The sequence below is a fragment of the Gracilinanus agilis genome, chromosome 3, assembly GCF_016433145.1.
Source record: "Gracilinanus agilis isolate LMUSP501 chromosome 3, AgileGrace, whole genome shotgun sequence".
Taxonomy (NCBI): domain Eukaryota; kingdom Metazoa; phylum Chordata; class Mammalia; order Didelphimorphia; family Didelphidae; genus Gracilinanus; species Gracilinanus agilis.
Window position 1 is genome coordinate 107,338,436 of NC_058132.1, and position 27,568 is coordinate 107,366,003.

The 27,568-nt window shown below is 40.1% G+C and overlaps 1 protein-coding gene and 1 pseudogene across 1 annotated transcript; both read right to left on the reverse strand.

Moving 5' to 3' along the window:
* Window positions 1-250: 250 nt before the first annotated feature.
* On the reverse strand, window positions 251-2,336 carry FAM181B (family with sequence similarity 181 member B). The gene has a single exon (XM_044666008.1). It carries the CDS (start codon window positions 2,074-2,076, stop codon window positions 775-777), a length of 1,302 nt encoding a protein of 433 aa, XP_044521943.1. The 5' UTR covers window positions 2,077-2,336; the 3' UTR covers window positions 251-774.
* Window positions 2,337-16,531: 14,195 nt separating this feature from the next.
* Window positions 16,532-17,428, reverse strand: LOC123238796 (annotated as a pseudogene).
* Window positions 17,429-27,568: the final 10,140 nt, after the last annotated feature.

Consider the following 27,568-nt stretch of genomic DNA (forward strand, 5'->3'; position numbering starts at 1 on the left):
AAATAGTAACTGCTATAGGTAAGACAGAGGGAAGAGTGAGAGAAAAAGGAGAGACAAAGGAACAGAGAGATAAAAGGAGAAACAAAGGAAAAGAGAGACCAGTGAAAAATAAAGAGAAAAATCAATGGCAAAAACTATGAGACCCAAAACAGAAGCTACTCTGACCCTGGCACTTTCTTTACCTGATAAAATGTCTGTTCTAATCACTATTAGAAATAACATAAAACTACCATCTAGGAAAACACACAAAGAAATAAAATATTTTTTATTATTGTTCTAATGTGCTGAAATTCATAATCCCTTTGAGGTAAAAAAAAAAAAAACCACCATAGACATATACATACACCAGTGCACTAAACTGAGAAAGGAAAAGAGCATTAAATGCAGCCCAAGTGACCTTGGATTTCTGAAAACTTGGAGGGGGAAGGTAGAAATTTAAGGCTCTCTCCCGCTGTCTCTAAACCCTCTATATGTATTTGCAACTTGTTTGACGAAAAACAACTAACATTTTTTATGCTTTCTTTTTCCCCTTGGGATAGGGGTGTGTGGATGACCGTCACATTTATATTTCCTCCGGAATTTCTCCCCCCTACCCCCCCCCAAAAAAAAGTCAGTTTCATTGTCACGTCTACTTTTTAATTGATCTTTCAGCTTAGAAGGGGGAGCGATGCCGTTTCGCCCATCGCTGTTACCAGTACAAAAAAAAAAGGAGTTCATGTTGTTAACATGATTCCTCCCTCAAGGATGCTCCCATCCATCCCCAGAGTCCAATCTCTAAAGCCCAGAATAAGCGACCCGACTGTAACCCACACCGTAATCGTAATGCATCTGGTGGGGAGGAGGCGGGGTTGGCAGGGCACAGTCAGGAAAGAACTGGGCGAAAGGCGTCAGGTGGCCCGCGTGGTCCTCGCCCCCAGGGGAGCTCAGGCTGGAAGCAACGGAGTCTGAGGTGCCGGGATACAAGGGACGCAAAGTTTCGTTCAAGGTCAAGCCGCCGCCCCCACGGTTGGAAGCAGGGGCAGGTTTCTTGGCTGGGGGGCACGGGGTGCTCCAGGGCTCAGAGTATAGCAAGCCTGTGACCAAGGTAGGGTGCGGATCGTATAGGATGTGTTCCAGCTCCTGGGGGGCCCGGACAGCAGCTGGGAACAAATCAAGAGGCTCGGAGGGCAGTAACCCCCCAACCTCTCCACCTGCACAGTAATCAGGACCCAATAGCTCGAAAAACTCCACCGCTTCGCCGCCTTTTTCCAATTCTCGAAGGGTCACACCGCCCCCCGACGGACCACAGCTTCCTGCCCTAGATGGTTCCGTGAAGAAGGATGGGGGCAGGTTTCGGTTACGCAGAGGGACCTTCTTGCCCCCACTAGCCCCAGGAGGGGCCACAGCTGGGACGCCTCCTTCAGCTCCCGCGCCGCCGCCACCTCCTCCTCCGCCTCCAGCCACCGCAGCCAAGGTTCCCGCTCCTCCTTTCTCACCACCGCCCCCTCGAACCTGATGCAAAGAGTCAAAGAGGGCAGCCAGGCTCTTGCTCTGCAAACTAGCGGCCGCCTGGGAGCCCTCCCGCTTCGGGGGTGCCTTGCTCTGGGTACCCGGGACTGCGGGGGAGGTAGAAGGCGGTCGCTTTGTGGGCGCCTCAAGAGCTCCAGCCGAGACAGCTGCGGCGGGACCCGGGGACGGAGAGGAGGAGGGGGCAGGGCCCGAGGCGGAGGCCTGTGAGGAGGTCATCATACCAGTGCAGCGCTTGATCTGCTTCTGGAGATACTTGCGGTGGTTCACCTTCCGCTTGGACTTGACGGGCTTGTCCAGAGCCAGCTTGATGTTGCTAGACGCCGAGTCGATAAAGCTCAGCAGGTCCCGAGTGGCCTCCCTGAAATCCCCGCCGCCTCCCCCTCCGTCGGCTCCCTCGGCGGCCACAGCTTCACCGAGCAACGCGGCCCCAGTCCCTCCGGCCTCGTCTTCCTCGTAGCAACAGCCTTTGTCCAGGTCTCCGAAGTCCATCCCCAGCGACCCAGGAGACCCTGGGAAGCAAAAGGGGATGAAGTGATGGGGACTGAGGATAGCTGCCTGTACAGCCATCTTCTTGCCCGCCTGGCCCCCGCTCCGGCTCTCTCCGCCCCGGGCTCAGTAGCCCAGTTGGTGCCTAACTTCACTTTCCAATCTCTCTCCTTGGGAGCTTCTCAGACCCCAGGCGGCTACTCCGTTGGGCGGCCACAGCCGCTCTCCCAACCCCCAGGCCTCAGTTCAGCTCACGCCCCGTCCAGGGTGGGCTCTGAGGCGTCGGATACTCGCTCCAGCTCCCAGGACTGCCCAGCGCAGCAGACTGGAGCCCTCCGTGCGCTCTGACGCCGGGGTCTTTTCTCTAGCTCCCAGGGGAGCTCATTAGATCTTGTAAACGGGAGGGGAGGGAGGGAACAAGCGAGTAGGACGGGTGAGAGGGAGATGCGTGCTGACCCCTTGGAGAAGGGGAGGAGCCAAGAACCCGGCGGATTAAGTGAGTTCCTGCGTTTCGTTTAGTTTGAGTCCCCCCTCCACCCCCTAGCCCAGTACTATGTCTCTCCTACTCCCTATGTTAACCCTTTGATTTCCGGCTCCCCGAGAACCTAGAAAATCGCCCTCTGGAATTTCTCCCCACTTATCTCCAACTGGGAAAGGAGAGGAGTTACCCGCCTTGTCTCCGCCTTCTCCCCCACCTCCATCCCCCTACTCCCTGCCGTTAGCCTTCTCCTAGCCTTACTTAAGAATCCCTTGCCATACTTCGCCTCGTTCAGAGAATCTTCAAGACAAATATATACATTCTTACTTTTGAATATGAAGCTCTCCGCTTTCTCCTTCGATCCCTTCCCCACCACCACCACCACCAAAGCAGCTGTGCCTGGCCCGGTGCTGCCACCCAGCCCAGGTCCCGCGGAGAAGAGAATCGGCAATAGGCAGGCTAGTTCCAGAGAGCACAAATGGCCTTGTAATGGGAGAGATACAATACATACGCCTCTATATCTAGCTTGTATTTCCCCTCTACAGTTGAGAAGGCAACAAGGTAGAATCGTTCTTTCAGTCCTTTAAAGTTAGTTTGAAAGATTTTCGGGTCGTCACCATCAACTCTTTTTTTTTTCCCCATCAACTCTTGATGAGTTTTCACCCTTTTCACTCAGACCTTCCATAACCCATAATGTATAAAGAATCTGTCCAACACTTTAACAACTACAGGAAAAGGAACTTCCTGTATACCACACAAACTTATGGAGGACCTTTATTCCTTGCCAGTTATTTGAAGCACATACAAAACTGTCACTAATCACTGTGGAGCTTGTAGTGTATGTAACAAGGGTCGAACTACAGGAAATTGTGTCCCTTCCCAGAGAGCCAAAGTTAAACCCTCTGTTGAGGAGGGCTGGGGGAGCAGAGAAGGGTCTCCACACTCCAGTAAAGGGGGTAGGGGATGCCACCGATCAATTCTATTATACTCCAAAGTTGAGTAGGAATTTGAACTCAGAGTTTCCTGACATCAATCCCAGATCTCTATCCAGTCTGTTCTTATCCATCATTTGATTGCAACAAGCCTCCCCACTACCTCCACTCTCTCCTCTCTCCAAGTGCCATATGGCATAAATCTAGTCATGTCATTAATCTTCTCAGAACTCTTCAATGGCTCCCTATTTGTAACATAGTCAAATCCAAACTTATTCACTTGATATCCATGAAACTCCATGATTCAGCACCACTAAACTTTTCTAATATTATCTTACACTTCTCCACTCTATATAGTCTAGAATTCCTATAAGCTGGACTGTTGCCCACTCCTTGCCACATCTGTTATGCCCAACCTTCCCTTGTCTATCACTAAGATCAGAAAAGGATGAAAGAGAAGCAAGTGGGTAGGGGAAAAGGTTTGAGAGGACAGTAATTATAGAATGATAGGACTCATAATAAAATGTACAAAAATCAAACAATGGTTGAGAAATGGCAAGCTGTGATTAGAGATTAGGATGGGAGAGCATGTATAGTAGAGAAAGAGCTGGCAGTGGAATCAGGATGACTTGAGTTCAAGTTGTGTCTCAACTCATATTGGCTAGTTGAGGGTGAACCAACCATTTAATGTCTCTGCCCAATCATGGTCTATAAATTGTAGAAAAGGTACTGATCAGCAATGGCAGAGAGAGCTCTTCATCTGGGAATCCCTACACCAATGACACCACTGGTTTGTCTACACACACACACACAAATTTATAGAGAGAATCTTATTTCTTTGATATAGGAGAGTGGGGTTGTAGTACCTCCCACTTCCAATACAGACCAACAATTATTTTGCAACCTAGTCTTAGATAGTTGTCTAAGGGACTGAGAGGCTATGTGACTTATTCAAGTTCTATGAATATGTATGCAAGAGAGGACTTGAATCTGATTCCATGACCAGCTCCTTTGATTACTACACCAATGATTCTCAAACTTTTTGGTGTCAATACTACACTCACAAAATTATTCAGGATACCTCCAAAAAGCTTTTTAAATGTATTTTATATCTATTCAAACATGCCATATTAGAAATTAAACTTTCTTGGTATTATTATAAAAATGGGTTTATCCTTGAAAGACTCCCAAAAGGATCTCAGTGACCCCCTACTGGGTCTTTGAACCTCACTTTGAAAACCACTGCACTCCACCATTCTGTCTCATACACACACATACACACAAACATGAATACCCAACTCCTTTATGAAATGGGAGTAACAATATTTAAACTACATACCTCACAAGGGTGTTGTGAGGGATGAGCTTTATAAGTCAAGTACTATAAGATTGAGAACTTTTAGTCTATATTAAGGGACTATTGCAAAGAATTTTCTTTATAAACTTTAAAGATGTGTTAATGTAAGCTAGTATTATTAATAATAATTGGGGAGGAACAATATAGATCTGTGATTTCATTGATGTAGGGAACTCCTGGTAAGAAAAATTCCTTCTACCAATGAAGATCATCATTTTGTAATTTATGGTCTTAGAAAATTGCCTGGGACCACTGAGAGGGCAGGCTTATATAGCAAGTTTGTGATAGAGGCAAGATTTGAACCCAAGTCTTCCAGACTCAAGAAAATGACAAATAACCTTGAAAATAACCCTATTAAATAGTCCATTTGACTAGTGAAAAATCTGAGCCTTGGAGAAAACTAGTTTCTATCTATCCCCCATGTCATACTGCCTTTCATATGAAAATTGATATGAATGGGGGCAGCTGAGTGGCTCAGTAGATTGAGAGTCAGGCTAGAAATGGAGGTCCCAGGTTCACATCTGGCCTCAGATGATTCCTAGCTGTGTAACTGTGGGCAAGTCATTTAACCCCACCCCCATTGCCTAGCCCTTACCATTCTTCTACCTTGGAAACAATACACAGCTCTGTTTTGAAGACAGAAAATAAGAGGTTTTTTTTTTATTTGATATAAATAATAATGATTCAAAATACCCATCAGCTTTCATTATATAGATAGTTTGCTTGTACAAATCCAGGCTCATTTTCCAATAGCCTTGTTACAAAAATTGCTCTTCCCAATCTGCCCTTCCTACTTTTGCACAGTAACATCATACTAGGATTGTCTAAAGTTAGATAAAGACTATCCATTAGCTCCTTTGAGCATGCTCAGTTGAGTGGATGTGACATTAATACATTTCACTTCCTATTGGGAAGAGAGTGACTTTCCGATCCAGATCCAGCCTGCTCAGGGGGCTGTTTACAGAGCCTTCAAGTCGAAGCTCTTCAACATCAGTGATGCATAACACTGAGCAGAGTGAGGATTAGTTTCCTTAGGAACCAAGCCCCACAGGGGCCCAAGAGACTGCATTCACCTCCCAAAACCATTTTGGAGAATTGAGATTTCACATTGTTCTTTCACACTCGGATTTTCCAAATGTCCACCTGGAATCTGCCTTCTTTCCTGCAGCTCAATAGAGCAGCAGTAGCAAATGGTAGCTTATCAGTTTGATTTTCCCCATCACAAACTGGAAAATGTTCCTAAAGGCAGTGAGTGAATCATGACTATTAATCATGGGAGAGGAACCACCATATGAATCTTTTTCAAACTTTGAAATAGTTATTTCTGAAAGTCACATCAGCTCATAATTAAGGAGCATATATAAATTCTAAACCTTGGAGACACAGTCTTGGGCTGTTAGCTTCTTCAGAAGAGTGAGGTGAATTCCACAGAAAACAATAGACTGGGAATCTTATAGTTTTGGTGTTTAGAGCTAGGAGGGATCTTAAAGAACTTGGATCTCTCTCATTTTATAAAAAGAAAAACTGAAGCCTAACAAAAGGCAATAACTTGTCTAAGGCCACAGAGCTAATATATGGTAGAGGAAGGAGTCTAACACAGGTCTTTTGAAAACACATCAACTTTCCCAAAGCTTAAGATTCCAGTCTTTGTTCTTTCCCAAAAAACCCAGAATAATATCATGTACTTTTACAGGTTTACAAATAATCTTTTTCAAAATAGCCCTGTTAAGTACTCCACTTGATAACTGAAGAATCTGAGTCTTGGAAAGATGAAGTAACTTGCTCTAGGTCACAGAGCAAATTAAAGAGGGGAGATTTGGGCACCGGTAGATGGCACAGTGGATAGAATGCTAGACCTGGAGTGAGGAAGACCTAGATTCAAATCTGGCCTTAGATACTTTCTAGCTATGTGACCCCGTGCAAGTCACTTAACTACTCTCTGCCTAGCCCTTGCCATTCTGTGTTAAAGTTGTTAATAAGACAGAAAGTAAGGGTTTTAAAAGAAAAAAGCAGAGTTTCAAACCCTGACTTGTCAACTTCAAGTCCAACACACTCATACCACTGTACCTATATACTGCTTAAAGGTTTATTTCTAGAACCTACATACCTCAGTAGCATGGGAAAATTATAAAAGTGTGTGAATTGGTTTTTCTCTAATATGTCTATAGAAGGGTTTCTCAATTTTTTGGCAATCTGGTGAACCTATGGACTTTTAATGATGTTTTTAAAGGAATAAAATACATGCCATTACAAAAAAAGTTGTATTTTAATTTTATTATAAAAATATTAAACAAGTTCACAAACCTCAGGTTTAAAACTCTGGGTCCTTTGGGAAGGATTTCCTATCCCTAGATAGGGGGCCCTCAGCCACAGAGTCAGGAGGCAATGAACTGTAACCTTGAGCAAATCATTTCATATATAAGGGCCTCTTTTTCCACAGTGGTAAAATGGAGAGAATAATAAATTTCCTACTGTATCTATCTCATAAAGAAACTGTTGTCCAGGTTGGATAAAATCATTATGTTTAAGTACTTTGAAAAATAAAAACTGTTAGCTGGTGTTCCATATCTTCCCTCTGCAAAGAAATGAATTTTATAATTTCTTCCCTTGGGCTAAATTTATACATTATAATTAGATATCATAATTTCCTTCGTTCTTTCCATCCGTGTTACTGTAGCCATTGTGTATATTTGTTTTCCTGGTTCTGTTCACTTAAGTTTGTAACAATTCATTTCTTTCCATGCTTCTCTGAATTCTTCACATTCACTGTTTCTTACAATCCATTATATCGATACTTTTACGTGTCATATTTTTTAATCATTCTTAATATATATCTACTTTGTTTCCAGTTCTTTTCTACTACAAAGAGTATGGTTATAAACATTTCAGTGTACATGGGATATTTCTGTCTTTAATCACCTTGAGGTTTGTGCCCAACAAATGGATATCTGGGTCAAAGTAAATAGATATTCTAGTAAAATTTTAGCATAATTCCAAATTAATTTCCAAAACGAGTAGACTAATTCACAATTTCACCAACAGTGTATTAATTTGCCTGTATTTTTATATCCCCTCTAACATTTCATTGACCATTTCTATCTTTTATCATCTTTGCCAATTTGCTGAATTGACTTTATGTAGATAATTTGCTTGTATAAATCCAACTTCAGTTTCCAATGAACTTATTACAAAATTCACCCTTCTTTTATTATTTAAATTAAATTTCTAGAAATTGTATTCTTCTAGATAATTTTTTTTCAAGTTATATAACATATTCCCTTGAATATTTGTTTGGTATAGCATTAATCTATAAATTAATTTAAAAGCATTGTCATTTTAAAAAATATGGTGGAACCTAATTATGTGGTATTATTTATTTATTTAACATATATTTTATAATTATACTTACATACGGCTTGAATGTACTTTGGTAGGCAGATTCCCATATATCTGATGATTTCATGGTTATTTTGACTGGGGTTTCTTTTCTATTATTTCCTATTGCATTTTATAGAAATTATTGCTTTATAAAAAATTTTTATTGTGTATTAATTTTATATTCTACTACTTTCCTAAAACTACAGTAGTTCTTATAAGTTCTAGGAATCTTTATCTCAACTCCTATTCAGGCTAATGAGTTAGGTCTCTCAGAATAGGTCTAACTATATCTTCCCTTCAGCATTCTAGGTGTATCCTTAAGAGGTAAAGTATATCTTTCTATTGCTATTAGCTGAAGCCCCCATTCAAGTATATTCTCCCCAGTATTACTCAGAGCTCCATAATACAATATTCTCAGTAAAACAGACACGTCCTTCCCAGTGAGTGACCCAGATTTTCTCCTTCCTCCTTTTAAATCCTTCCTTTTCTGCACTCATTCAACAAACCAACTGGATTTCTTACTCTAAGAACCCAGCCAGAAAGCAATTGACTCAAAGCTTGAAGAGCCATTGGATACCACCACCTGCAGTCATTCCCAAAGTGGGCCCCACCACCCTCTGGTGGGTGCTGCAGCAATCCGGAGAGAGTGGTGATGGCCACAGGTGCATTTATCTTTCCTATTAATTGCTATTAAAATTTTTAAAAAATTCATTTCCAGGGGGCTAAGTAATATTTTTTCTGGAAAGGGGGCGGTAGGCCAAAAAAGTTTGGGAACCACTGAATTCTAGGGAGTCAAACTTTCTCCCCAGGACAACATCTTTCCTTCATGAGGTGCTCCAGAAACCCTATTCTTCAAGGAGACAGCTGTGCTGGTGCTTTCTGGTCTTCCACCAGCCTATATCCTGTAGGAGCACTTAGCTCCCTCCCTTATTCCTATCCTGTCCCCAAAGTCCCCTTTGTTCCTCTTCCCTACAACCCTTCCTCCCCTCCCAACTATTCCAGGGATGCAGCTAGGGGAAAACTGCATCCTTTCACCTTTTTTCAGAACAAGTACAAAAGCAGTTCAATTGTCTTCTGTCTAGCTGCTAAAGCCACTTTCACTTCCCACTGTGGGACTGTCCTCTGTGACACAACTCTCACCACCCCTCTCTCTGTGCTTCTGCTGCTTACATACTCTCCATTATCCTATTTCCTACCACTATCTATCATTGAAAAGAAAACCAGCATTAATGCCAAGGTGGGGGTGGGGGAGGGATTTTATTTAATATTCAACATGCTTTGTGGTTTTGAGATGAAGAATTAAAGAATTTGTGTCTAAAAATGTAAAAACTCAATGCCAGATAATATATAACAAGTGATTAGGAAGTGAAAGGAAGATAAATTACATAGTAAACATTTTTAAATATGTGAAAAATAAAAGTGCTTTGGGAACCTTTAAGTACTTTTTGAGGCAGATACATAGCTCGCAGGTACTCCTTTAATCTAAGCAGAGATTATACTTCGGGGAAGCACTGGCCTAGATGATTCCTAAGGTCTCTTCCAGCTCTTCAGTTCTATGATTCTATGGCAAAGGACAAGTAAGAGGCCAGCAGAACTAACAAACACAGCCTCTCTAGTGCGGTTTTTCAACTAACTTCCTACCCCAATTCCTCATCATAGTTGGAGGTGACCTCAGGCTCTCAACAGCACACAAACTCTGGCTGGTCCCACTAATCTGTAAGTAGTTCAAAGTGGAAGAAGCGATAGGCTCTGTGTCTGTTATCCAAGAACCAATCTGGTTTACATAAGAGAAATTCACCCATAAGGATGTCTACAGAATAATGAATTTTTTTACCACAATAATTTATGAAGTCCATCTATTAAGAAGAGAAAGAGAAGCAGAGACACTTTGATTTCTACTTAGAAAGCAAGAACAATGATACAAAGACAAAATCATGATGCCCTGAATTTGCAAAGGATAAAATCATTATACGAAGAGCAGCCTGCAACAAAGTAGAAAGACTATATTGGTTTCCAGAAGGACCTATAGAATGTCTGGCACAGAGTAGGTGCTCAATAAATGTTGATTTTGAGAAAAAGCCCATGGAGGGAAGAAATCCTCCAGAGAAGAAAGAGCAGAGAATTTTGAGTGAGAGAACCTGAGTTTGAATCCATGGTTTACTAACCCATTTACTAGGCCTTTTTCCCCCACCCATAAAGGTAAATGATTTGCCCCCAAATCACATTGATAATGAAGGAGCTAAGCCCAAACTCAAATCCAAGGCATCTGGCTTCAAATATGAAGGACTTAAAAGGACACCAAGTGGCATCCCATGGACAAGCCCAGAAGATGGAGAGGTAGATGGCAGAGTAATAAAATATCATTGAAACTCAAGTCTAAGTTTAAGCAAGGAAACTGGGGCAAATGACCTACAATAATTTTAGGTTCCTTGTCTGTAAAAGAGAGAAAATGATAAACTTCACAGAGTAGTTTTCATGGAATTTTAGAACTGATAGGAGTCTTTTAAGACTTTTAAGGGTGGACTTTCATTGTAATAATCAAATGGTATACTGCATTCACTATGCCAAGGATAGTGTCAGTGCAACCTACCTACAGTTTGGTCATCAGAGAACATTTGTGACTTTCCCAGGGTGGCAAAGCATCAGAGATGAAATCTGAACCCTGGTCTTCCTGACCCCAATGCCAGATCCCTAACCACTACCCCACACTGATTCCCTGGAAACCTGAAAACTTTACCTAGGGGCAGCTAAGTGGCCCAGTGGAGAGAGAACCATATCCAGAGCCCAAAGGGTTTGGGTTCAAATATGGCCTCAGACACTTCTTAGTTGACCCTGGGCAAGTCACTTAATCCCCGGTTGCCTAGCCCTTACTGCAATTCTGTCTAAAAACCAGTACTTAGCATCAAATCTAAGACAAAAGGTACAGGTTTTTTTTTAATTCTACATAAATGTTTGTTGTTATTAAAATATTATTGTATGAAGGGTACAGCTTTCATTATAGCTTCATTTCTGAAAAAGTAAGGAAATAGCTAACTCCTTTGATTTTAATTATTCAGATAATTTATAATAGCTGCTATATAATAGCTCGCATTTCTATTTTTGACATAAATTTTTGATATCAAAAATATAAATGCTTTGATATTTGCAAAATGCTTTACAAATATTAGCTCATGTTGTCTTCACAAGAACCATGAAGGATGAGGTAAGTGCTATTACTATTATCCTTGTTTTATAAATGAGGAAACTGAGGCAGGCAGAAGTCAAGACTTGTTCAGAGGCACGTAACTAGCAGGTGTCAGAGGACAGAATCACACTCATGTCTTCTAAGACTCTCTCCATTGCACCACAAAGTCACTTCTTTGGCTTAAGCCTCCCAGCAAAACTCTGAAAGTTCACAGATCAGTGTGAAGCAATTTCACCTCCTACTCTGGAATTCAAGCTGCTCTGAATCTGGGAATTGCTTTGGCCCAAATGTATGGGGCCCAACCCCCCAAGACAATAAGGGATTTAATGAGTCAGGGTTACACTGCATCCCAAGTGCCTGAATATCCGGTGTATCAGAGAGAAGCGCTTAAAGGCCTAGATCCTATTATATGAAGTTGGATTCCTTCCAGCTTAAGGAGCTCAGCTAAGGTTTGCTGGAAATTTTTCATGTACCCTAAAAATTGTCTAAGATTAAAACAATGGCCCAGCATGCCATCAGAAGTATGCATTCATTGGAGCTCAGCAGCTGGATTTACATACCAGAGACAAGATTTGGAGATTAAGACTGGGGCATAATTGCATTAAAGATGCATGTTCTTTCTCCAGCTAGCCCAGCTGATCGCCTCAAAAGGAGAGATGAATCCAGGCACATTTTAAGATCTCGTGATGTCCAGTCTTAGTCTCATGCCATCCCCAAAAGCATCTTACAGTGAAATAAATAAGACCTTAGAAAATCTTGTCTTTGGTGCACTCTGCTTGGGACTCCTTAGTTACTCGATTATTGTCTAATTGGACAATTAAGGTCAGAGTGTTCTGACTCTTTTTTAAATTAAGATTTTAGCAAAGGAAAAATAAATTTTCATTCTCTATTCAAGAGGATGCTTGACTTCTCATGATGACTTTGTGTAAATATTCTAGCTGGCCTAAGAAGACAGAAAGGGAAGGTGGTTTGGCATAGAAGCTAGAGCACTGAATGGGGTCCTGGAAGATAAGTTTGAGTCCTACCTTAGACATTTATTATCTGGGCAAGTCACTTCATCTCACTGGGCCTCAGTTTCCTCATGTGTAAAATCAGGAGATGGGTTCCTTTGGGTTCCAGATCTATATTCTTATGTAATTCCATGAACAATAGCATTTATATAACATTCTGCATACATTATCTCATTTGATTGTCCCACAAAAAGGTGGGGTAGATGATATTAGAATTCTCATTTTACATGTGAATAAACTGAGGCTGAGAAAGATTAAATAACTTGCCTAGGGTTACCCAGCCAATAAATGTCTAAGGCAGGATTCAAACTCAGTTCTTCCTGTCTCCAAATTAAACATTCTACCCACTGTACTACCTCAGCTACCTTTAGAGGCAGATGCTGTCTCAATATAAAAATTCTTTAATAAATACAACTGTTGGGGGCAGCTGGGTTGCTCCACGGTTTGAGAGTCAGACCCAGAGATGGGAGGTCCTGGGTTCAAATCTGACCTCAGACACTTCCTAACTCTGTGACCCTGGGTAAGTCACTTAACCTCCATTGCCTAGCCCTTACCACTCTTCTGCCTTGGAACCAACACACAGTATTGATTCAAAGATGAAAGATAAAGGTTTAAAAAAAATAGAACTGTCTTTCAATTCAATCCACCATACATTTATTAAATATCTACCATATTCTTTTCCTATCTTGTCCTGCTTGGAAAAAAAAAACAAACATCTACCATGGATTCACCCATGTGTTTAGCAATGCACAAAGAAAATTGAAATAAGATGAATGAATGAAATATTTATTATACACTTAACTATGTACAAAGCATTGTGAAAAAGTCTGAAAATACAAAGATGTGTCCAATGGTCCCTACTCTCTAGGAGCTTAAATTTTTTCTTAAACCCTGACCTTCCATCTTAGAATCAGTACTATGTATTGGTTTGAAGGCAGAAGATTGGTAAGGGCTAGGCAATGGGAGTCAAGTGACTTGCCCAGGGTCACATAGCTAGGAAGTGTCTGAAACCAGATATGAACCCAGATCCTCCCAGCCCCATACCTGACTCTCAATCCACTGAGCTACCCAGCTGCCCCAAGCTTATATTTTAATAGGGGAGAAAACACATGTGAAAGATTTCAGCTGAGAGGTCCTTAGGGAGCATAGGTTATTGTTATTCTTTAATGTCATTTCCATTCATTAAATCATATTCATTTCTTTTAGAACTTTGAGGGTAAGAATTTCTTTGTCTGGGTCTTCAGTAGCTATGACTGTAACACGTGCAGGAGGAGTTGCCAGAGAGCATCTCAAGAGGGCTGCTGCTTAGGATGATGACGGAGGACACTGGGCAGGAACAATGGCTATTGCCAAGGTTCTTGGGTTCAGGGTCCTGGCTATCTCCTTTGAGTTTGGAGGGGAGATGGTGGTCAAGGTAGTGGTAGTAGTTTAACTGTCCTACCATCCACTACCTCTACCACAGGCTGCCTTGCTAATTCAGCTAGACCGATTTGGTGGGTGTTTGGCAGCTGATTTGGCTGACTTGTCCACACTCAGATGCAGACCTTGTCCTCAAGGAGTTTACAGTCTGAGGGGGCAGGAAGTTTCAGCAAATGTGCACAAATAAATATAGATGGAGCAGTGGATTTTAGAGTCAGAAAGACTTGAGTTCAAATTCTATTAATATATTTAACTCGCTCTGTGACCCTGAGCAAGTCACTTATCCTCTCTCAATCTCAGTTTTCACATTTGTAAAATGGGATGAAAATAGTAATTAGCTCACCTGTTTTGAGAGGCACATGACATGACCTATCTAGAGTGTTTTGCAAATTTTAAACTGTTATATGAATGTTCATTGTTGCTATTATTATTACACGATAGGGACAGATCAAAAGTATCCTCCAAAAAAAATCAAAGATAATAGAAAACATGGTCCTCTACTCCCGGTGAGCTCATCATCTACTAGGAGGAATGTCACACATTGTCTCTGTATATTGCAATAAAAACACTATATGAGAAGTGTCCAGAAATGGTGTAGGAAACTAGTATATTGCAATATAGTGGTCACAAGGGTCTAGCTGAGTTGCGATTTCATGAATTTGTAGTGATCCCAGGCAGGGTGACTATTTGACTTCCTCCAGCATCATTCAACAACATGTGAATAGGAAAGAAGGAGGAGGGTAATAAATAGAGTTTGGCAGAGCTGCTATAGGATAAGGGGAACAAAAGATTCAAGATTAGATGATAATATGAAATTTAACCAATTAATCAGTCAGCAAGCATTTATTAATCTACTGTGTACCCAAGCAATGTGCTACATACAATCTGCTCACATCACACACACACACACACACACACACACACACACACACACATACACTTTTAAAAAATGAAAGCAGAAACTGAGACTGCATCTGGGAAGAGACCCTGCCACAGATGGACTTCTGGCAACTTTCTCTGATAGACCTTCAGCACATTAGGGTTGACTCTAATAACTAAAACTGCAGAAAACAAAACAGAGGATAAGGGACCCCTAATATATATATATATATATTCCCAAGTATGATCTGGACGTCATTCTATAACTACCACCAGGATCCAGGTAGAGTGGCATCTCTAGAGAACGTGACCCTCCAAGGGAGAAGAGTAATGCTGGAAAGAAGAAGGACCTGGAAATGGCAATGAAAGGTATATGCTTACTCCTCCTCATTTCAGTACTTGGACCATAGTAGGCACATAAAAAATATTTATTAGTCTATTGATTGATCGATTCTGTGTGTCATGGGACATGAGACAAGGTATATGCAGAACTAGAGGATGATTAAGAATTTAGTGTTTGAAGAGAGGGATGGCAAGGAGCAAGTCTCCATAAGTATCATTAGATTACGAGAGCAAGAGAAGAAGAGGTCTAACATGAAGGGAAGTTCACTCTGTCACATTAGCTCTCTTTCCTGAATCACAGTACTGACTTCCACTGTATTTTGCAAGCCACTAAAAATCTCCAGATTTTTTTCAGACAAACTACTGTTTGGTCACATTTCCAACATCGTTGCATTATGAACATGATTTCTGACAACCAAGTGTAAGACTCTACATTTGCCCTCAATAATTTAAAGTCACTAAATTAAATCAAATCAGCAAATTCTAGCTTTAAGTTTGGTTAAGTGACTTGCCCCAGAGTCACAGATCTGAGAAATATCTGAGGCAGCTTTTGAATTCAGATCCCACCATCCTGCATAGCTGCCTCTATGAGTGGAAATTATACAGAGGTAGATTCTGCCTCAGTATAAGGACTCTTTAATAGAGCTAACTTCCAATGCAATTCAATAAACATTTGTTGAATGCTTACTAAGCACATAAGGGTAAGCGGGGTAGGCATACTCTTTGCTCCTCATTGCCATTTTGAGGTTTATGACATATTGGTCTCCTTTAAACAGCCTGGAGTTCAGCCAAACTGACCTTCTTGCTGATCCTCAAATATGGGGTTCCATGCCAGGAGGCAAGTAACTAGGTAGATGGTTAGACCTAAAGTCAGGAAAATGAGTTCAAATCCTGCCTCAGACATTTACTAGCCTATGACCATGGATATGTAATTTAATTTCCCTTAGTCTCAGTTTCCTTGTCTGTAAAATGGAGATAAATAATAGTGCCTGCCTCTAGGTTGTTTTGAGGTAATATATGTAAAGTACTTTGCAAAGATTAAAGTGATACATAAATGCTAATTATTTTTATTTTTTGATCCACATATCTTTTATCTTAATAAAGCATGTTCACATAGCTTGGGTTTTTTAATCACAGACATACTAAGGAAAGTCTCTAAGCCCAAAGAGTTAACAGGAGTAAAACTATAAATGCTAGCATGATTGCATACTCCTTAAAGTAACCTATAGAAATCGAATACAAAGAGGCTGTGATATACCTCACACAGTTCACTCTAATCTAAAGCAGATCACAGAAGTAGGATTCTCAGTGAAAATCATGGCAACTGATATATATTCCCTTATCCCCAGAACATCTGAATAAATTAGGTTACTTCTTGACAGTTAAGTTCATAAGTTAACATTAAGTCCCAAAGTTAACACTTAGACTGATGGCATTCTACATAAGAATTATTCCAGTGAAGAACATAGAACAGTGTCAGAGCATCAAAATTGAGGAATACTGATGGGTTTTTTTTTTAATTTTAGACACTTTTATAGCTCATCAATATAGCAGGTGGAATGGATCCAACCTCATCAGAGGCTTAGTCCAAAAATTTCCTGTTGTTATTAATCCCAAACAAGGCCACATGAACTTCTGGCATCATCTGTTGGGCTATGACAGTGATTCCCAAAGTGGGCACCTCCAACCCCTGGTGGGTGCTGCAGCGATCCAGGAAGGCGGTGATGGCCACAGGTACATTTATCTTTCCTATTAATTGCTGTTAAAATTTAAAAAATTAATTTCCAGGGGGTAAGTAATATTTTTTCTGGAAAGGGGGCAGTAGGCCAAAAAAGTTTGGGAACCACTGGGCTATAAAATCCAATCTACTTTCTAGGGTATTGGAAATTTATTTTACCATTTCCATTAAAGATCTCAATACTTCCAGATACCTCTGTTGGCAGAAATGTTTTCTGATCAACTTGAACATTAAGATCTCTTTTGACTGCTATCTTGTACAAAGGGATTGCTTTTTGCACTGCAGCTATGACCAGAGGGAGATTATCTTTCTTGCAACAGACAATCATTTGGGGCTCCAGTAATTGGTATAAACCCTGAAGGACAAGACCATCCAAAAGCACCTGGCACTTGGGGGTATCTTTCATGATACTGATGAGTCTCTCCTTTGCCTCCTTTAATAAGTCTGAGATGAGGTCATCCCTGGCTTTGAGGACTCTAAATCTTACCTGATTCAAGTTGGGCATCTGAATTTTCTTCTACCATTCAATGTTTCTCCTTATTCTCATAATATTCCATTATCTTCAGTCTCTGTGTGTATACAAGATGACCCTTCTCAATGCTGAATTCTTCTTCTGCCTTTGCATCTATTTCTTCAGCCTCCTCACTTACTTCCTGTTCAATGAAAGCCATCATGTGTTTGATCTGCTTTTGGATGTTGGCATCACTGAGGGCCATGATGACAGCAGCAACTCCTATACAGAGGTGACAAGTTCTGAGGATGGCAGAGGAGGAAGCCCTAATCCAGGCTGTCTTCCTTATTCCTGAAATATATTTCTTCCTCTCCTCTACCTCTTAGAATACTTTGCTCCTCTGATATATGAGCTCAAGAACATCTCATATATGAGTCCTTTCCTGTCCCACCCCTAGCTGCTAGTACATCCCCACCCCCAGCAAATTGCTTTGTAGTGTGTGTGAGGGTATATGCATTATCTCCCTTAGTAGAATGTAAACTCCTTTAGAAAAAAAGATTGTTTTATTTTGGATTTTACATCCTCAATACTTCAAACAGTTCCTGACATTAGTTAGCATTTTTTAAATAAGCATTTATTAATCTCCTATTTATGTGTCAGCTCTATGTGTAGTGGATAAAGCACTGGTTTTGGAGTCAAGAAGATTTTAATTCAAATTTGATCTTAGACACTTACTAGCTATGTGTCCCTGGGTAAGTCACGGAACCCCTATTTGCCTCATTTCTCCACCTATAAAAAAGGGAACACACTGGAGGGGGAAATGGAAAACTACTCCAATATCTTTGCAAAGAAAATCTACTAGACAATGTTCATGGGGTCACATAGAGTTGGACACAACTGAACAACTGAAAAACAACACTGTGCTAGTCATTGAACTAGGAATACAAAAACATAAATAAAACCATTAATAAATGATTGTAGATTGACTGACTGAGTCTACCACAGTTGCTGCCATTTCTGACCTCTTTTCCACAAGACAGCCTTTCACATATTTAAGTACAGCTTCATGTCTCCTCTTCCCCCACTTTCCCAGGTTTTCTCTGCCAATTTCTAGGGAAACCTTTTTGATTTCACACATATAAATCATTGGGCTAATATGCTATAACTTTTGTTGTTCACCATGCAACTTCCTGTTGCAAAGTAAATTGTTATCGATCAAAATTCTTCCAAGAGGCAGCATGGTCTACTGTAGAAAAAGCTAGTTTCAGAGTAAGCAGATCCTGGGTTCAAGTCTTACCTCACATACCTACTGGCTCAATCATCCTGGATAAGTCACTGCTTGAGCCCCTTAATATCCTGGGTAATTCTTAAAGACTAACTTCACCAAGAGAAGGTGCTGCCCTCCCCTGAGTTTCTTCACTAAGAAATTCTCTATATTTGGGAAATCACAGGTCCAATTCCTATCTCCGCCCCAAATTGTTTTAAGACTTCATTTGTTCCTTCACTTCAACTCATTTGGAGCCATTAAAAGCATTGCAGTGTCCTAGTTGTGATCTAAGTGAATCTCCTCCTAGTTCTTGGTTCTATGGGCTAGCCCAGATCATTAACTATGTGTAGTACTCACCCAAGAAATACCAGATGGGCAAACCATATTAATGAGCTGCCTTTCTAATTATATATCATTCATCATCTGGGAAATCTTGATTTTTTTTCATCTATTTTAGTTTTTTCCTTTGCCCATGATTAGAATGCTTCATTTCTCATTTCTGCTAATATGTAAGGGCTGAGAGTAAGGGTGTTTTTTTTCTTCATATTCCCAGTACGTAGGACAGTGTCTGGTATAATGTAGTAGGTGCTTAATAAATGCACCTTGATTGATTTCTGTGGAAAAAAGCTATACTTCCTTCCCCTGTATCCCAGCCAAACTCATCCTGCACAGATTTAGAGCTATAAAAGAGCATAGAGGTTATCTAATCCTGTCCCCTCATTTTATAGATGAGAAAACTGAGCCCCATAAAAGAGAAGTTTCTTTTTTCACACTTCTCCCTTTATAATGACAACTAGAAAAAGAACAAGTGGCAGGGAGTAGTTGAATTTGCCAGGAATACAGAGTAACAAAAAGTATGGTTCAAAGTCAGATAACAAAAGGAAGCTTCTGGTGAAGAAAGAGCATCAAGAGGTATTTTACTGGGGTAGCTAGGTAGCACAGTGAATATAGCACCAGGGGAACCTGGGCTCAAATTTGACCTCAGACACTTCCTAGCTATGTGACCCTAAGCAAGTCATTTAACTCCTATTGCCTCGTGCTTACTGCTTTTCTGCCTTAGAACCAATACTTAGTATCAATTCTAAGACAGATGGTAAGAATTTAATTTTTTAAATAAGTATTTTACTGGTATTATTTAATATTAGTAGGTCAGAATCAATATCTTCATATACAAAAGGTTTCTTTGTCATAGATTTCATACATATAGTCATAGAATTTTAGAGCTAGAAAAATGAATGAAAAAGTATTTTGAAATTATTATGTACCAAATCCTAATCAGGAAGCTTAAAGAAAAGCAAGATAGTCCCTGCTGTCAAGGAGCTCACCCTCTAATTGAGGGAGACAACATATAAGAGAAAGTTCAGCTGCCGGGCAGATGGAAGGGTCAGTAGGTCAGATGACAGGGCAGGAATTCTGGAGGGTGTAGAAACAAAACAGAAGGTAAGGCTTGGAAGACTTGGGTCACCGTGGCAAGGCAGATGTGAAGGTGGTCCTTCATCTCACTTGAAAGAAGAGAGCTGGTGACTTTCATCTCATCCAAAACATATGAGCAGCCTGGGCAGATGAGGGCCAGCCCTAAGGCCAGCCAGGGGAGAAGATGAAGGGAGGACAAGCTGTAAAGAATGCCATGTTACAAATGGAAGTAAATATAGAACAAAATCCTTAATTACAAAACTTGGAATGTGCTGGCCACAAGAGACTTTAAAACACAGAATGCTAGAGTTGGAAGGGATCTTAAAACTTAGAATGTTAGAATCCATAAAGGTACTCGAGAGTAGGGATTGTTTCATTCACTATGCCTGTGTCCCAAAGGACCAGCACTCTGCCTGGCACATAATAGGCACTTAAGAATATTTGTTGGTTGATTAATAAAAATGTGACATTGGAACTGGAAGAGACTATAGAATGTCAGAGCGGAAAAGTAACTCGGAGATCATCGAATTCAAGGATTCTTAACTTTTTTGTGTGTTTCATGGACCCCTCTCTGGCAATCTGAGAAAGTTCCTGGACCAATTCTTAAAATAAGGTGTTAAGATGCATAAAAATAAAATATAAAGGATTACAAATGAAGCCAGCCATGCTGAAACACAATTATAAAAAAATTTAAGTTCCTAGGCAATAAGTTAAGAACCCCTGATGTAGTTCAACCCCCTCATTTTAACAAATGAGGAAACCACAGATCAGAAAAGTGAGAATAATTTCCCCTGGTCCCACAATTAATAAGAAAAGGGACTCAGGCATAGGACTTCTGACTCTGAATTCCAGGTTCTCCAACTAGACCAGACTGCCTCTGCTCTAAATGGCTAAAAAAAAATGAAACCCCCCTTTTTTTTCTCTCCTGGGTAGCACAGTCCCAAAAGAAGGAAAACCTCCTGGATACTCTGGGGGGTTGTCTGGGTGTTGTTGGGTTTCTGTTTTTCCCCTCTTGCCCATCCCCCCACCCAGTCCCTCCTTTGCTCCCAAGTCTAACCATGATCGAGTTATGGGAAAATTGCTCTGCTCAAACAGGTGTCACTGTTCTAAACCTACAGTCTCATTTCCTGATCGTGTCTTAATCTGCTCGTTGGTTGTGAAAGTTGATTTCTTGCACATTCTTATATCAGTGGGAATTTCTGCCCTTCCCTGACAAGCATTATAGACCGCCTTTGACATACAGCCCTACAGGACCTAAATAGGCCGCTATTCTTTTCCTCCCCTGAAAGGGAGCTTTGTGCCAGGGATTCATTAAACTGCACTGCACAGCCCTTCATAAATGGGGCTCAATAATGAACAGTCGATTTAACTGGAAAAGCTGCTGGAGCCGTTAAATCGAAAGGAAATAAAGTGCACTTCAGGCTCAGTCTGCCAGAAGAAATGTTGACCTAAAAGGGAAAAAAAAATCTTCATTTTTATTGAAACTCAGTTTGGAAAAAAAAAAAAGTCTCAAATGTACAGGAAGGTCCCCAGTGATGGTGCGTGAGATTTCAAGGCTTCTTGACAGTAGAGTTGTATGGCAATGGTGGGTGATGTTTTTTGGTTGTTGTCTTTTTTTTTTAACTAAAGACATCCAAAAGAAATCTACTTCAGGACTAGAAGGCATAAATTTATCCTGCAGGCTAGGAGACAGTCTGTCTGGCTTAAAGGAGAGGGGGAAAAGGCATTCTCCAAAAATTTGACTCTGAAATGCAACCAGAAGAAATGTTTGAGACTTTCCTTTTTCTTTCTTTCTTTTTTTTTTATAAATAGTCTTGGCCAGTTCCACTCATTCATGCACTACCACTTTGGAAGTTTTCGGAGATCATTCTTCTCCTAGATGCTTCCCTCCACAATGTAATCCAGGCAGAAAGAACATCAAGAGCAGAAGGAATAGTCATAGTAGATATTTACATGGTGCTGATTTAAGGTTCAAAAAATATTTGAATCAAAGAAAGAAAAAAAAGGTTTTATTTGCACAAAAATGTAACAGCTCTTTTTGTGGTGACAAAGAACTGAAAACTAAGGGAGTGTCCATCAGCTGGGGAATGATGAGACAAATGGAATAGAATACTATTGTGCTCTAAGAAAAGACAAAAGGCATGACCTTCTCAAAGAAACACAAGAAGACGTGTATGAACTGATTCAGAGTAATGTGAGTAAAACCAAAAGAACATTTTTTTAAACAAATAAATATCGTAAAGGCAAACAACATTGAAAGACTTAAGAACTCTGATCAGCGTAATGACCAAACATGATTCCAGGAGCCTGGTGATGAAATATGCTGTCCACCCCGTGACAGAGAGGTTCAGGGTTCCAAATGAAAGATACATTTTTGTACATTACAAGTATAGGATTTTGTTTTGTTTGACTTTGTATGTTTGTTACAGGGGTTTTCTTTTTTCTTTCTTTTTAAATTGGAAGAAAGTAGTATTAGAGCTTAAAACTTGTACCCTCTTAATTCTGCTTCAGTTTGGGGACAAAATGAGGCAATCATGAGCCACTGGACAGTTAATAAAAGTTTACTTTGCCCTAATATAGCAAAGCTATGCAACAAAAATACAGTGGTACTGAGACAGGCTCCCTCCCCTTTTCTCCATATTGAAACGTATCTGGTCAGCAATCTGGTGACTTGTGTTACGGTAGTACGAGAGACTCCAATTCCATGAAAGTAGGGCTTTTTATGCCTTTAGATCACCAAAAAAATGTGTTAAGGGAGGATAAAGTCAATTATATAGGACAATTTTGATGCTTTTCAGGGAAAGCCAATTCCATATTGGGAAGGAAAGAAAATAAATGCATGTTAATTTTTTGTTTAAATTTTTAAATGAAATAAAAAGAGTTTGACATAAATGTAATTCAACAATACCACAAATATTCATCTGCCTTCAATAAGCAAGACTTGTAGCTTGTCCTGGGGAGACAGAGGAAAAATGAAACAGGTCTAGTTTTTATGGAACTTGATTTTGCTTTTTCTAATTCCAGAACAACTCTGGTGTCTGACTTCTTTCCTTCCTTCCTTCCTTCTTTCTTTCTTTCTTTTTTCCTTTCTTCCTTTCTTTCTTTCTTTTTTCATTTTTTCTTTCTTTTTAAAGCCTTATCTTCTGTCTTAAATTAAAACTAAGTATTGGTTCCAAGGCAGAAGAATAGAAAGGTCTAGGCAATTGGATTTAAATGACTTGACCAGGGGCAACTAGCAAGTGTCTGAGGTCATATTTGAATCTGTGCCACCTAGCTGCACCCTGACTCTTTCTTTCTACTCACAAAGGAACACCTACTCATCACCTCTTACCTAGACTATTTTGACAGTCTCCTAAATGGTCTCACTGTCTGTCTATCCCCAAATCAGTCCATATTCCACATGACTGACAAAGTGATTTTTCCTGTGCTCCAATTTGAATATGTCACTGCCCTACTTCATCAACTTCAGGGCTCCCTATTTCTCATAAGACCCTATGTAAGTTCTTTTTAGCTCTGAAAGCTCTCAACAACCTGGCCCCAACATCTTTTTTCAGATTTTCTGAATATACTCCTCTTCTAGCACTCTGCAATACAACAAAATTAGCATTTCTTGTTTCTCACAAATGGCACATCTGTCTTCCTGTCTCCATTGTTTGCATTGACTTTCTCTCATGCTGGGAATGCTCTCCCTCCTCATCCTCTTAAAATCCCCCTTTTCTTTTGAGACACTGTTCAAGCACAAGCACAGGAAGCCTTCCCTGATTCACTCAAATGATAACACTTTGCCCTTTAACTAACACAATGCCAGGTACATTGTAGGTGCTTAATATAGGCTGGTTGACTAAATGATTATATGTTGGGACAAATTATTATCTGAATTATTAAGAAAAGATATTATTACTCAGCATCACCTTAACCCATCCTTCCCAAAAAAATATAGCTAATAAGCACCAGTGGCTCTCTATTGCCTCTAAAATTGAAAACAAATTCCACTGGCATTTAAAGCACTTCACAAATAAGCTTCAGCCTTGCTTTCCAGGTTTATTACACATTAATCCCCCTTTTTTTAATTTTATTTTTATTGTCTTGCAAAACCCACTTCCATATTGGTCATTGTTGTAAAAGCACATTCATACATAACCAAAACCCCCAAATAAAATTTAAAAAAATACACTGATGTGAAAGATAGGATGCTTTGATCTGCATCCATCCAAATCCCACAATTCTTTCTCTGGAAGTGGATAGCCTTCCCTGTCATAAGACTTTCAGGATTGTCCCAGATCATTAATCCTCTATTATTCTCCATCATGAACTCTATAGACCAGCCAAATTGGTCTTATTTTGCCATTTCCCATAAACATAATTACTTATCTCCCATCTCTCTGTTTTTGCACACCATCTTCACCTCTCCCTTACTCCTTTCAGCTCAGGCACTACCACTTACATAGACCTTTCCTCTTGTCCCTACCACCACCAGGAGCTACTGCCTCCTCCACCAAAAAAAATTAGCTTGTATTTACTTTGGGGGGAGTTCCAGTTTTTTGTTTATGTTATTTATTTTTATTACATTTGAGTTTATTTTTAACTTCTTAGAATTTTTCCATAAGTGTTCCAGCCCCTCTCCACCATCCCAGCTTTGTAGAAGTCATTGTCCAGTAGACAAACATGTTCATACAAATTAAGTCCTTCATGTTTTCACCTTCCAATTTCCTCCATAGAAATAATATTCACAGTATTTTTTCTCAGTATTAATGCTGTAGCTGTATAGGATGATCTCTTGGTTCTACTCATTTTGCTGTTCATTATCACACATAGTTCTTTCCACATTTTTAAAAATAAGTCTACTCATCATCTGTTATGACATAATAGTATTTCATCACAATTACATACCACAATTTGTTTAGCCAACTGATGGGCATCCTCTCAATTTTTGGTTCTTTGCCACCACAAATATATGGTGCTATAAGTATTTTGGAACTTATAGATTCTTTTCCTGTTTCCCTGATCTCCTTGGAAAATAGACCCAGCAATGGTATTACTAAGTCAAAGGGTATAAGCAGTTTTACATTTTTCTGGGTATAATTCTAAATTGCTCTCCAAAATGGTTGGATCAGTTCATAGCTCCACCAACAATGTATTAGTGTCCTCATTTTTCCCCTCCCCTCTGACATTTGCCATTTTGCTCTTTTGTCATTTTAGTCAATCTGATGGGTGTAAGATAATATATCAGAATTGTTTTGGTTTGCATTTCCCTAATCAGTAGTGATTTAGGGCATTTTTCATATATCTACATATGCCTTTGATTTCTTCATCTGAAAATTATCTGTTCATATCTTCTGCTCTTTTGTCAAATGGGGAATGGCTCTTGTTCTTATAAATTTGACAAAGCTCTCTTTATATTTTAGATATGAGACCTCTATCCAAGAGGCTATCTAAAAATGTTTTCTCAATTTTCTGCTTACCTTCTAATCTCGGCTATGTTGGTTTTATTTGTACAAAACTTTTCAATTTAATTAATTCAAAATCAATTTTATATCTCACAATGCTCGCCACCTCTTGTTTACTCATAAATTCTTCTCTGCATAAATCTGATATGTAATATGTTCCATGTTCCTCTAATTTACTTATGATATCCTCCTTTATTTCTAGGTCATATATACATTTTTACCTTATCTTGGCAAATGATATAAGATATTGGTCTAGACTCTAGACCTAGTTTGTGCCAGATTGCTTTCCAGTTTCCCCAGTTATATTTACTTTGTATAAATTTCCTATATACATATGTGTATATATGCTATTAACTTAATTTGGCATGGACCTTTCCATATTCATTGTATCTCAAGTCTCTGGCATAGTGCCAACATCTACCAGATATGGAATAAATACTAGTTGACCAATTGACTGAAACAATTCACTCTTCTTTGTTGGATCATCATCCATCTTAGAACCCCCCCCACCAAGGCGAGTGTTCCCCAAGACTATCTTGAGCTTTTTCTTCTCTCTCTCTCCAATCTCTTGGTGTCCTCATCAACTCCATGGGTTTAATTATCATTTCTATGCCAATGACTCACAAAACTAAGTATCCAGCCCAAGTGTCTCATAAGCACCAGTTCCATATTACCAACTACCTAATGGACATTTCAAACTAGATATCCCTGAAGATAATAAACTTAAGATAGAATCATAGAACTGAAAGGAATTTGGGGGTCATTGAGTTCACCTCCTTCATTTTACAAATGAAGAGATCTACACTCAAATAGGTAAAATGACTTGCCCAGAGTCACAAAGCAAGAAAGTATGTGAGGCAGACTTGAACACGTCTTCCTGACTCCCAAGCCCAGCACTCTGCCTTATCCTTTACCACGTCTTTTACAAGAACTTTTTAGCTTTTCCTCCAAACTCTTCCCTCTACCAAACTTCCATATTTCTGTTAAGGAAACCACAGTTCTTCTAGTCTCCTGGGTTTATAACCTCATTGTTACCCTCAGTTCTATACTCTACCTCAGCCCATATGCCCAATATTGCTATTTCTACCTCTACCATATGTCTGTCTCTGCTAACTCCTTCTCGTTTTCCCTTTGGTTCAGGCTAGGGGTGTTTTGGTAAATGTTTATCAACTACCTTTCCAAAAAACAAAGTGACACAAGTTTAATCTGCATTATTAACATTTTCTCCATCATTTTTAAGACTAGACAATCAAAAAAAGTCAAGCCCTGATTTATAACATTTGCCAATATGATTGTGTGAGTTATACCTATAAGTGTGCCACCTTAGAAATTAAGATGTTAGTGTTCATGACAATCATATTGACCTCACAATCTCCGAAAAAAAGGTCTCAGAACCTTATTGGGTCCCTGGGAAGACAGTTGGAAAGCCTACACCTTAGATCAGACTCAAAAGCCTATACCTTGAGTCAAACTCAAATAGAAATGGGGCTACTTAGCCATACATAAGGATTCCTATGGGTCACATAGTGACTTAGAAAACATACATGTTTACGTATTTCTTTTTTTAATTGATACATCAACACATTAAAGTCAGACAGGAACCACATTTTAATTCAGTTTGGGAAGAGAATATAGTCGACCCCATATTTAATACCCCTGCTTTAGATTAATGAAACAAATTTTGTTGCCCATAAAAAGCCACTGGGGGGTTGGGAGGGTGCAGCTGGATGGCTCAGTAGACTGAGAGCCAGGCCCAGAGATGGGAGGTCCTGGGTTCAAATCTGGCCTCAGACACTTCCTAGCTGTGTGACCCTGGGCAAGTCATTTAACCCCCATTGCCTAGCCCTTACCACTCTCCTGCCTTGGAACCAATACACATTACTGACTCCAAGATGGAAGGTAAGGGTTTTAAAAAATGGCATTGGAAGGGGATGAAGGCAATTGCTTTCTGAGAACCATAGAGAGTTTGGCATTTTCAGGAGCTCCCTCTGGTACTGGGTGAAGATTACAACCACTAGGTCATGCACTAGGCCAAGGGCAATGATTGGCAATTAAATGAATGAACTTCAGTTGCTATCAAAACATTCTTGTTCAGGGGGCAGCTGGGTAGCTCAGTGGATTGAGAGCCAGGCCTAGAGACGGGAGGTCCTGGGTTCAAATCTGGCCTCAGACACTTCCCAGCTGTGTGACCCTGGGCAAGTCACTTGACCCCCATTGCCCACCCTTACCACTCTTCCACCTAGGAGCCAATACACAGAAGTTATGGGTTTAATAATAA

Excerpts from the sequence above, each read along its gene's own strand:
- FAM181B (XM_044666008.1), bottom strand. The coding sequence starts at position 2,076 with ATGGCTGTACAGGCAGCTATCCTCAGTCCCCATCACTTCATCCCCTTT.